Below are 12,698 nucleotides of genomic sequence, written 5' to 3'. Positions count from 1 at the left end.
TGCTTATCTGGGAGCGTGACAATGCTAACAAAAGACATATAGTACTGTATGCGCCCCCCCACCCCTGCCCGTGTGAGGAATCTAGAGAACATTAATAGTATTCTTATACACTGCCCATGACCCACCTCACCTGAGGGTCCTTGAGCCGGGAGATGTCTGGCTGCAGATAAAACATGATCCCATCGTACGCTCCCGGAAGGGTGACCCCTCGAATCAGCAGGATGATGAGCATCACGTAGGGAAAGGTGGCGGTGAAATACACAACCTGGCACAACCGGGCGGTATAGGTAACATGTTATCAAATGATTACTACGAAACAATGGCAAGCACAGCCCCAATACTCTGACATTCCAGCATTAGAGGTAGAGATGGCTGCTTATGGGTTATTACAACTATATATACCCTGAGATGGGCCAAACCTCGACAGCCGTGAGCTCTGATGGTGGAAGTGTCTACAGCTCGGTCACAGACAAGGAATGAGAGGTGGAATGACCAGATCTCCAGGGACCAGTGACTTCTACACACATCAATGTGGTCATTGCCCAACATGCATTACTATACGTAGACGCTGCCCAGTATAAGGAGATACGAGGCTCACGCCCAAGGTGAATTTAGGCCAGCTTGTTGGCTATGGGCCCGATTCAGATTTGGGAATAGAAATGGGGTATATTTACTAAAGTGAGAGTTTTAGAAGTGGAGATGTTACCCATAGCAACCTATCAGATTCTAGCTATTATCATCTAGAAGGTGCTAGGTAAATCACACCTTCCAACATGACTCTCTCCAGGAGGGACACAATGCTCTGGTCCTGGACTTCCCTGGTAATTTATGATTGGTGGAGGTGCCAGGGGTGGGGCTGCAGTGCAGTCCAACATTCAAATAGGAGAGTCACATCAACTGCCAGTGAGTCCCAGCCAGTGATGTTGGGCAGTGTGTGAGATGACAGTTGGTGTGACTCCCCTATTTGAATTTTGGACTGCGCTGCAGCCCCGCCTCTTACCAGGGAAGTCCAGGACCAGAGCATTGTGTCCCTCCTGGAGAGGGTCATGTTGGGAGGTATGAGTAAATGTTAAGTAGAATCTAATTGGTCACTTCAGTAACTATACCCGTAAGAATGTGCAAGTAACTCTGCATCTTGGTAAAGCCGTGCTGCACTGCAGGTGGGGCAGGATGTGCAGAGATTTATGCTGGGTACACACTAGACCAGTGTTGGCTAACCTTGACACTCCAGCTGTTATGCAACTACATAACCCAGCATGCACTGCTACAGTTTTGCTATTAGGGCATGCTAAAACTGTGGCAGGGCATGCTGGGATATATAGTTCCACAACAGCTGGAGTGTCAAGGTTAGCCAACACTGCACTAGACCATATCCTGTCCGATCCGGCAAAAAAGGTGCGCGCTATGCTCCCACGCATCGTCAGCTACATCGCTCGTCGGAGCTGCACGCCAAAAGCCGCATGGCCCCCACCGTCGCTCTTTGCATTGGCAAGTGTGTATGCACTCGCCGATGCCCGGACCTGCCGCTCACGACTTCGGCTGGGTACACGTCATTAAGTGTGTACCCACCATTAGATTTGGGAGGGGCGTGTCCTCACTGAAATATAAATTGCAGTGTAAGTATAAAGCTGTCCAGCATGTGTGGGCTGCATGTAAAAGCACAGGGGCTTGTGTATAATGGGTGCAGGGTGTGCTGGGCACATGGGCCCCTGATGGTCCACACCGCACACCCTGCACCCATACTTCCAAATACTTACCTCTCCGAAAGTCTCACATCGGCTGGAGAGGCGCTACACAGAACGCCTGGAGAGTGGCCGCAGCGGTCACTCTCCCGGCGATCTGCACATGCGCAGTAAAGAAATCGCCGGGAAAATGGCGTGGTAGCCTCCAGACACAGACTAGACGCCGCTGGAGAGGGCGGCCGCGGGAAAAGCAGCCAGTATTTACCCTGCATGTAAAACAATGTATGTATTTGCCCCCCTTGCATTGCAGCGTGGTTTGCCCAGGTACACAGGGCCTGATTAAGAGATGGACGCTAATGCAATTTTCACGCAGATTGAGCGATTGTTTGCCGTAGCAGCTCTGCACCGCACCGCGATCATGATGAACAAGGAAAACCATTGTGACAGAGTGACTGACAGGAAGTGAGCGTTTGGGGGTGTTGACGGGGGGGGGGTGGTCGGAGAAAGGCAGGCGTGTCTGGCCGTTTGAACGCTGTTACGTAGGAGTGCATAAATTAGCCACTGTGATTGCATACGCAGCATGAGATACCGCTGCGTGTCAGTAGTGCCGATGAGTCTGTAGCTGGTCAGGCCACCCGCAAGGCCAAGATGGCTGCTCAACTGTCTGTCGATGTTACCGATATTTACGCTGGTAAGCGACGGTGTACGCATGTAAGAAGGCAGCACTGAGCCTCCCTATGCACAGGTGAACCATTAGTATATTGTCACAGCTGCGTTCCATACGAAATCGCAGCTGCAAACGCCTTAGCGTCCATCTCTGAATCGCGCCCACAGTTATTTGCTATTTCTTACTCTATTCCCAGGACTGAATCAGGCCCTGTGAGTAAATGACCCAGTGTAAGACAGCACATGCATTTGTCTGTACCTAGCAATAAGAATAGAAAGCACAGATCCAATGCACGTACACCTAGTCCCGGGATATTATATAACACATACACCTAGTCCCGGGATATTATATAACACGTACACCTAGTCCCGGGATATTATATAACACGTACACCTAGTCCCGGGATATTATATAACAGGTACACCTAGTCCCGGGATATTATATAACAGGTACACCTAGTCCCGGGATATTATATAACAGGTACACCTAGTCCCGGGATATTATATAACAGGTACACCTAGTCCCGGGATATTATATAACAGGTACACCTAGTCCCGGGATATTATATTACACGTACACCTAGTCCCGGGATATTATATTACACGTACACCTAGTCCCGGGATATTATATAACAGGTACACCTAGTCCCGGGATATTATATAACACGTACACCTAGTCCCGGGATATTATATTTCCCGTATACCTAGTCCCAAGATATTATATATAACATACACCTAGTCCCGGGATATTACAGTATATAACACATATACCTAGTCCCAGGATATAATATATATTACGTACACCTAGTCCCAGGATATTATATATTCCGTACACCTAGTCCCAGGATATTATATATACCATACACCTAGTCCCAGGATATTATATATAACGTACACCTAGTCCCAGGATATTATATATACTGTACACCTAGTCCCAGGATATTATATATAACGTACACCTAGTCCCGGGAAATTATATATCACGTATACCTAGTCCCAGGACATTGTATAACATGTATACCTAGTCCCAGGATATTATATATCACGTATACCTAGTCCCATGATTTTGTATAACATGTATACCTAGTCCCAGGATATTATATATTAGTACACCTAGTCCCAGGAAATTATATAACACGTATACCTAGTCCCGGGATATTATATATAACGTACACCTAGTCCCATGAATTTATATAAAACGTACACCTAGTCCCGGTATATTATATATAACGTACACCTACTCCCGGGATATTATATAAAACATACACCTATTCCCAGGATATTATATAAAACGTACACCTAGTCCCAGGATATTATATATAACACATACACCTAGTCCCAGGATATTATGTACAACGCACATCTAGTCCCGGGATATTATTTAACACGTATACCTAGTCCCGGGATATTATATAACACGTACACCTAGTCCCGGGATATTATATAACACGTACACCTAGTCCCGGGATATTATATAACACGTACACCTAGTCCCGGGATATTATATAACACGTACACCTAGTCCCGGGATATTATATAACACGTACACCTAGTCCCGGGATATTATATAACACGTACACCTAGTCCCGGGATATTATATAACACGTACACCTAGTCCCGGGATATTATATAACACGTACACCTAGTCCCGGGATATTATATAACACGTACACCTAGTCCCGGGATATTATATAACACGTACACCTAGTCCCGGGATATTATATAACACGTACACCTAGTCCCGGGATATTATATAACACGTACACCTAGTCCCGGGATATTATATAACAGGTACACCTAGTCCCGGGATATTATATAACAGGTACACCTAGTCCCGGGATATTATATAACAGGTACACCTAGTCCCGGGATATTATATAACACGTACACCTAGTCCCGGGATATTATATAACACGTACACCTAGTCCCGGGATATTATATAACACGTACACCTAGTCCCGGGATATTATATAACACGTACACCTAGTCCCAGGATATTATATAACAGGTACACCTAGTCCCGGGATATTATATAACACATACACCTAGTCCCGGGATATTACAGTATATAACACGTATACCTAGTCCCAGGATATAATATATATTCCGTACACCTAGTCCCAGGATATTATATATTCCGTACACCTAGTCCCAGGATATTATATATACCATACACCTAGTCCCAGGATATTATATATAATGTACACCTAGTCCCAGGATATTATATATACTGTACACCTAGTCCCAGGATATTATATATAACGTACACCTAGTCCCAGGAAATTATATATCACGTATACCTAGTCCCAGGACATTGTATAACATGTATACCTAGTCCCAGGATATTATATATCACGTATACCTAGTCCCATGATTTTGTATAACATGTATACCTAGTCCCAGGATATTATATATTACGTACACCTAGTCCCGGGATATTGATTAAAACACTTATACCTAGTCCCAGGATATTATATATTAGTACACCTAGTCCCAGGAAATTATATAACACGTATACCTAGTCCCGGGATATTATATATAACGTACACCTAGTCCCATGAATTTATATAAAACGTACACCTAGTCCCGGTATATTATATATAACGTACACCTACTCCCGGGATATTATATAAAACATACACCTATTCCCAGGATATTATATAAAACGTACACCTAGTCCCAGGATATTATATATAACACATACACCTAGTCCCAGGATATTATGTACAACGCACATCTAGTCCCGGGATATTATTTAATACGTATACCTAGTCCCGGGATATTAAATAACACGTACACCTAGTCCCGGGATATTATATAACACGTACACCTATTCCCGGGATATTAAATATGACGTACACCTAGTCCCGGGATATTATTTAAAACATACACCTAGTCCCGGGATATTGTATAACACTTATACCTAGTCCCAGGATATTATATATTAGTACACCTAGTACCGGGAAATTATATAACACGTATACCTAGTCTCGGGATATAAAGTATAACGTACACCTAGTCCCAGGATGTTATATAAAACGTACACCTAGTCCCGGGATTTTATATATAATGTAGGATATTATATAAAACGTATACCTATTCCCGGGATATTATATAAAACATACACCTATTCCCAGGATACTATATATAACGTACACCTAGTCCCAGGATATTATATAGAACGTACATCTAGTCCCGGGAAATTATATATCACGTATACCTAGTCCCGGGATATTGTATAACACGTTTATCTAGTCCCGGGATTTTATATATTACGTACATCTAGCCCCAGGATATTATATATAACACATACACCTAGTCCCAGGATGTTATATACAATGTACACCTCAGGGGCATTTTAAGAGAGGAGGGGGCCCGTGTGCACTCCCCGCGCGGGGCCCCCTCCTCTCTTCCCGGTGGCCGGCCGCCGAATGACGCGGCTGGCCAGCCACCGGAGCATTAGTAGACCAGAGTGTGCCCGGGGTCTACTGCGCATGCGCAGAATGCCGGGAAAATGGCCGCCGCGCCCATTTTCCGGTGTTCTGAGCAGCGCTGACACCAGCCGCGGGACCACGGACAGGTAAGTTTAAAATAATATGGGTGCAGGGTGTGGGACTCGGGGGCCCTTTTCCTCCGCACACACTGCACCCATTATAGATACTCCACTGGTACACCTAGTCCCGGAATATTATATAACACGTATACCTAGTCCCGGGGTATTATATATAACGTACACCTAGTCCCAGGAAATTATATAACACGTACACCTAGTACTGGGATATTATATATAACGTACACCTAGTCCCGGCAAATGATATAACACGTACACCTAGTCCCGGGGAATTATATATAACGTACACCTAGTCCCGGAATATTATATAACACGTACACCTAGTCCCGGCAAATGATATAACACGTATACATAGTCCCGGCAAATTATATAACACGTATACATAGTCCCGGGGTATTATATATAACGTACACCTAGTCCCGGAATATTATATAACACGTACACCTAGTCCCGGCAAATGATATAACACGTATACATAGTCCCGGCAAATTATATAACACGTATACATAGTCCCGGGATGTTATGTAAAACTCACACCTAGTCCTGAGATATGAAAAACTCACACGGAGGTCCAGAATATTATATATAAATTATACCTAGTCCCAGGATATTATATGAAATGTATACCTACTGTAGTCCCGGGATGTTATAGAAAACGTATACCTAGTCCCGGGATGTTATATATTATGTATACCTAGTCCCGGGAAATTGTATTAAACGTAACGTACACCTAGTCCCGGGATATTATATATGACACATACAGTGCACCTAGTCCCGGGATATTATATATGACACATACAGTGCACCTAGTCCCGGGATATTATATATGACACATACAGTGCACCTAGTCCCGGGATATTATATAAAGCGTAAACCTAGTCCCAGAATATTATATATTATGTACACCTAGTCCCGGGAAATTGTATTAAATGTACACCTAGTCCCGGGATATTATATAAAACGTACACCTAGTCCCAGCAATGGATATTAGTCCTGGGATATTATATATAACACTTACACCTAGTCCTGGGATATTATATAAAATTTACACCTAGTCCCAGCAATGGATATTAGTCCTGGGATATTATATATAACACTTACACCTAGTCCTGGGATATTATATAAAATTTACACCTAGTCCCAGCAATGGATATTAGTCCCAGGATATTATATAAAACTTAGATCTTGATGTGATGGGTAAGAGCTGTCCATACACAGTCATTCATACACCATCTACTATTGTGTACTGTATGTGTTGTGCTTTACAGTCTAATTTGTCAGCCCAGGGGTCTATGCGGTAACTTCCCTGGAACCCCAGTGTATCGTGGAAATGCTGTGAGGTGCGAGGCTTCACGTTCGTTCTATAAGTCTCCGCCTCTGGACTCACCTTTCCAGTGGATTTCACTCCTTTCCAGATACAGAAGTAACAGACGATCCAGGCCAGCAGCAGACACAGGGCGAGATCCCAGCGAACAGGTCCCAGGTGATCAATCCCGGAAGACAGGCCCAGGGCTCGATTCCTACAAGTAATATATATATAGAAGTGTACTGCAGAGGTTCTCAAACTCGGTCCTCAGGACCCCACACAGTTCACGTTTTCCAGGTCACCCAGCAGGTGCACAGGTGTATTCATTAATCACTGATACATTTTAAAAGTTCCACTGGTGGAGCTAATTATTTCACTTGTGACTCTGTGAGGAGACCTGGAAAACATGCACTGTTTGGGGTCCTGAGGACCGAGTTTGAGAACCTGTGGCCTTCTGTCTGTTGTAGAACTGCAAGTCTCAGCATGTCCTGCCAGCCAAAGCACACAGCAGCTGGAGAGACACAGCGTACTGCAGGGGAAGCAGGTTGCACAAGGCGGGGTACAGAAAGGATGGTTCTACAGCTGCTCACTAACTCTTCATGATTAAGCTGCTGGAATCAGCTGTGGGTGCATCTCCAAGGTAACAGAACATGGGGAATATATTCTGTCCATAGAGGCGGCACTCCCATTCACATAATGAAAGGATTGCGAGGTGCAAGCTCACTTACTCCCAGAATTCCACAACAGGGGATGTAGCGTTCGGCGACGCGGTGTAGTTCTCGGAAAGTCGGAGGTCATCTACGCAATTTGCTGAGGGTCAAAGGGGAAATAGTGAGACACAACAGGCAATGTACTCAGGGTGCTACTATTGTTTCAGATATATATGTAGCATCACCTCTCTGACCGGTGTTCAGGGGGCTGATTCTGATTCTGATGCAGACTGCGCCTTGCGCGGTGCGACTCAGACGCATGCACAGGGGGTATATTTAATAAAAAGTCCATTTTGGTCGATGTTGGGTTGATTTTTTTTTTAGTTGTTTTTATGTTTCGGGGCCTAAATCCCATATTTACTAACATGATTTTTGACTTTTTTTTTTTTTTTTTTTTAAACAACATCAAAAAATCATCTCTTAGTAAATGTGGGATTTAGACCCTGAAACACAAAATCGAACAAAAATCGACCCAAATTGACCTTTAGTAAATATAGCCCCAGGTGTGTTACCTGTTTCTGTGATGCCCTTTCTAGCCGGAGGAGTTACCCTGTAGTCCATATATTCCAGGTGTGCTGCTTTCTTACCCATGTTCCTGGCATGTTAGCTTGGGCTACCCATGTTACAGATGTGTTGCCCTTTTTTTTTCTTCATGTGTACAGGTGTATGACCTCTCCCACTTGTGTTTTACATGTGTTATACAGTACCTGTAACACAGGTAGAAATGGGTGTTACCTTTAGTCAGGTGTGTTACCTCTCCTCCCTGTGTGGCCTACTTCAGCGCTGTAGCCTACCCCAATGGTTTACATACATCTCCGATGGTGTCAGATGCCGCAGAGCGCAAGGTCATATCGCCTTCTGGACGCCACAGCCTGATTGACAGCAGCAGAGGATCAGAGAATCCGGCAGGAGGCGCCTAATTACATCTGATGCCCTCTGCGGCTTACGCACATTATCCCGCAGGCGCTGCATACGAAGACGCTGCGGCTATGTGTTTAACGTACATCTGTGAATCAGGCCCTGTATTACATACTCTTTTACCCATTTCCCAGGTGTCTTGACATTAATTCCTTACCTGTGTTCCAGGTGTGGTTACAGTTGGCCCAAGGCAGCTCGGCAGTAAATGAGCTGAAGAGATAAAAGAGTGCCCAGGCCAGGATGACGATGTAATAGATGTTCAGGTAACTCTCAATCACCTGCGAAGCATAGCCAATACCTGATGAAGGATAAGCAGAGGCTCGGAATGTATCCAGTGCACATTGTAATATAATTCATTCAGCATGATCCAACTGTTCTCTCCTGGTGTAACCCAGGCACATACACTACTGTTCTCTCCTGGTGTAACCCAGGCACATACACTACTGTTCTCTCCTGGTAAAACCCAGACACATACACTACTGTTCTCTCCTGGTGTAACCCAGGCGCATACACTACTGTTCTCTCCTGGTGTAACCCAGGCACATATACTACTGTTCTCTCTCCTGGTGTAACCCAGGCACATATACTACTGTTCTCTCTCCTGGTGTAACCCAGGCACATATACTACTGTTCTCTCTCCTGGTGTAACCCAGGCACATATACTACTGTTCTCTCTCCTGGTGTAACCCAGGCACATATACTACTGTTCTCTCTCCTGGTGTAACCCAGGCACATATACTACTGTTCTCTCCTGGTGTAACCCAGGTGCATATACTACTGTTCTCTCCTGGTGTAACCCAGGCGCATACACTACTGTTCTCTCCTGGTGTAACCCAGGCACATACACTACTGTTCTCTCCTGGTGTAACCCAGGCACATATACTACTGTTCTCTCCTGGTGTAACCCAGGCGCATACACTACTGTTCTCTCCTGGTGTAACCCAGGCACATATACTACTGTTCTCTCCTGGTGTAACCCAGGCACATATACTACTGTTCTCTCCTGGTGTAACCCAGGCACATATACTACTGTTCTCTCCTGGTGTAACCCAGGCACTTATACTACTGATCTCTCCTGGTGTAACCCAGGCACATATACTACTGTTCTCTCCTGGTGTTACCTTGCAATATAGACGCAAATTGCCCCCAACTTTCCATGAGCCCCATAGTATTGAGATTTCAGAGAGCAATGTATTATTTCATACAAACTACAACATAGTTCTGCAATAGAAGCAACTTCAGAGATGGCAACCTGCATAAAGTGTGTACTCCACTAGATGGCGCTGTTACATAGAAAGATGAAACCCTACTGCTCAGTATGAGTCACAGCCAAGATAAGATGGGTATAATATCAGGCTTTAGAGGAACTTTCATTTATTAGCGTAACTAAGGGTATCCAGAGGGTGCACTGTGCAGAAAGACTGCATGAAGAATCGCACAAGTAAAGATCATGCTTTGATGCTGAAGGACACAACAGGGAGCTGTTCTTTTTCCTTTTTACAATAAGGGTAATAAATTGCTCCCTTTCTGACATGTTTTATTACACACAGGCTCTGGTGCAGAGGAAAGCAACATGCAGTTTTCCATCTTTTGTGGCACTACAAGTCCCAGCAGGTTGCCGGAGCCTGCTGTGGAAATTAACCCCGGCGCTGCCGTTCTTTTCCTGAAGGCCGGGGAATTTCTGATTGATAACTTTGGCCTGAAAGGAGTTTCTCAGATGCTGCCAGTGTTTCGGTTTCTATGGCTTCCCTGCCCTGTCAGGTCGTGTGAATCTAAAGCTGAATGCGAGAGAACGGGACCAACCAAACCAACCTTCAAAGAGGGGGCAGATTTTCCTCCAAGCCGTGACACCCCCCTGGCTGGTGTACTGACCCAGCGCCGTCTCCAGGAAAAAGACCGGTATCCCGCAGGTGAAGAGGAAGATGAGGTAGGGGATGAAGAAGGCTCCTGGAAACAGAAAAAAGATCATTAGGTCACAAGGATGTCATCAGTATGACATCACAGATTGCTTGTGTGGCCCAACATTCCCGTCACACCCCGGTATCCAGCTGACCTGATCGCTCGGAGCTACACACCTTGATACTGTATACCTTTATCTTGCAGACGGCTATGACTTGCATTGCACCTGTGCAGGAGTGGAACTACAGTAAATCTGTGCAATTTGTAGGCATGCACACATTACACATCTTCCCATAGTGCTGGACTGGGGCACGGAGGGCCCACCAGTGGAATGCAGTGGTAGGGGGCCCATGCTTAATGGGTAGGGCAGCCACAAGGGCAGGAATTTCTCAGGTGAGCGGGGATTGGAGGCATCAGAACGATCACATCGCTATAAATACAGGTGAGTTGGCCGCACACAGCCTGATCCTTCCGCTGGGCCCAAATTCCAGGTCCAAGGACCTGGTTCCAATTTGGAAACTTACATCGGCGGTGTAACTGGAAATATCTGGAGTTAAACCACTTTTGACAAGTGCTCAGAAGAGGGGCACTGGGGGGGGTTAACGGGTACTGATTTCCTGGGCCTGGGCTTGTCAGGGGTTGGATATGAGATCCCTTCTGTCGGGATGCCGCTGGTCAGAATCCCAACACCCATAAGGGAACTAAGGTAAGACTAACCCTTACCCCTCCCTACCCGCACCCTAAATCTAACCTCCCCCCCTAGTGCCTAACCCTCCCCCTAATGCCCAATACATACCTTCGGGATGCCGGTTGGTCGGGATTTCGGCGCCAGGATTTCGGCCGTCTGCATCCCGCACGGCGGCATGCTGACTACATCCCGATGTCTTGGTGGCCCTGGTGGTCAGAACCCATTGGGCCTCTTACACTATCCCAGAGTGATCAGCAAACTTGCAGGAATTGCCTCGTTGCTCTTATTTGCTCCTAATGTTGTTAAACTGCTCGCTGGTTAGTCTGTAGGTTAGTTCCACGCGTCAGTAAGGTGATCTGGGCACTGCTCGCTGGTTAGTCTGTAGGAAGGTTTATTTCCACGCGTCAGTAAGGTGATCTGGGCACTGCTCGCTGGTTAGTCTGTAGGAAGGTTAGTTCCACGCGTCAGTAAGGTGATCTGGGCACTGCTCGCTGGTTAGTCTGTAGGTTAGTTCCACGCGTCAGTAAGGTGATCTGGGCACTACTCGCTGGTTAGTCTGTAGGTTAGTTCCACGCGTCAGTAAGGTGATCTGGGCACTACTCGCTGGTTAGTCTGTAGGTTAGTTCCACGCGTCAGTAAGGTGATCTGGGCACTGCTCGCTGGTTAGTCTGTAGGTTAGTTCCACGCGTCAGTAAGGTGATCTGGGCACTGCTCGCTGGTTAGTCTGTAGGTTAGTTCCACGCGTCAGTAAGGTGATCTGGGCACTGCTCGCTGGTTAGTCTGTAGGTTAGTTCCACGCATCAGTAAGGTGATCTGGGCACTGCTCGCTGGTTAGTCTGTAGGTTAGTTCCACGCATCAGTAAGGTGATCTGGGCACTGCTCGCTGGTTAGTCTGTAGGTTAGTTCCACGCGTCAGTAAGGTGATCTGGGCACTGCTCGCTGGTTAGTCTGTAGGAAGGTTAGTTCCACGCGTCAGTAAGGTGATCTGGGCACTGCTCGCTGGTTAGTCTGTAGGAAGGTTAGTTCCACGCGTCAGTAAGGTGATCTGGGCACTGCTCGCTGGTTAGTCTGTAGGTTAGTTCCACGCGTCAGTAAGGTGATCTGGGCACTACTCGCTGGTTAGTCTGTAGGTTAGTTCCACGCGTCAGTAAGGTGATCTGGGCACTGCTCGCTGGTTAGTCTGTAGGTTAGTTCCACGCGTCAGTAAGGTGATCTGGGCACTGCTCGCTGGTTAGTCTGTAGGTTAGTTCCACGCGTC

At 46.1% G+C, this 12,698-nt stretch overlaps 1 protein-coding gene across 2 annotated transcripts in view; it reads right to left on the bottom strand.

The window, feature by feature from the left end:
• LOC148479148 (sodium- and chloride-dependent betaine transporter-like) overlaps window positions 1-12,698 on the bottom strand; it is a 43,367-nt gene that overhangs the window by 9,222 nt on the left and 21,447 nt on the right. For both annotated transcript variants that reach the window (XM_088454885.1, XM_088454886.1), the window contains exons 3-7: window positions 10,666-10,800; window positions 9,011-9,151; window positions 7,954-8,035; window positions 7,307-7,439; window positions 131-265 (exon numbers count right to left, since the gene is read on the bottom strand). In XM_088454885.1, coding sequence (XP_088311011.1) covers window positions 131-265; window positions 7,307-7,439; window positions 7,954-8,035; window positions 9,011-9,151; window positions 10,666-10,800 — 626 coding nt within the window. The remainder of the gene's footprint in view (window positions 1-130; window positions 266-7,306; window positions 7,440-7,953; window positions 8,036-9,010; window positions 9,152-10,665; window positions 10,801-12,698) is intronic.

This window comes from Taudactylus pleione, unplaced genomic scaffold, assembly GCF_031769625.1.
Source record: "Taudactylus pleione unplaced genomic scaffold, aTauple2 ptg000634l, whole genome shotgun sequence".
NCBI lineage: Eukaryota > Metazoa > Chordata > Amphibia > Anura > Myobatrachidae > Taudactylus > Taudactylus pleione.
Note: the sequence above shows the minus strand (reverse complement) of the source record. Positions and strands in the feature narration are given on the sequence as shown.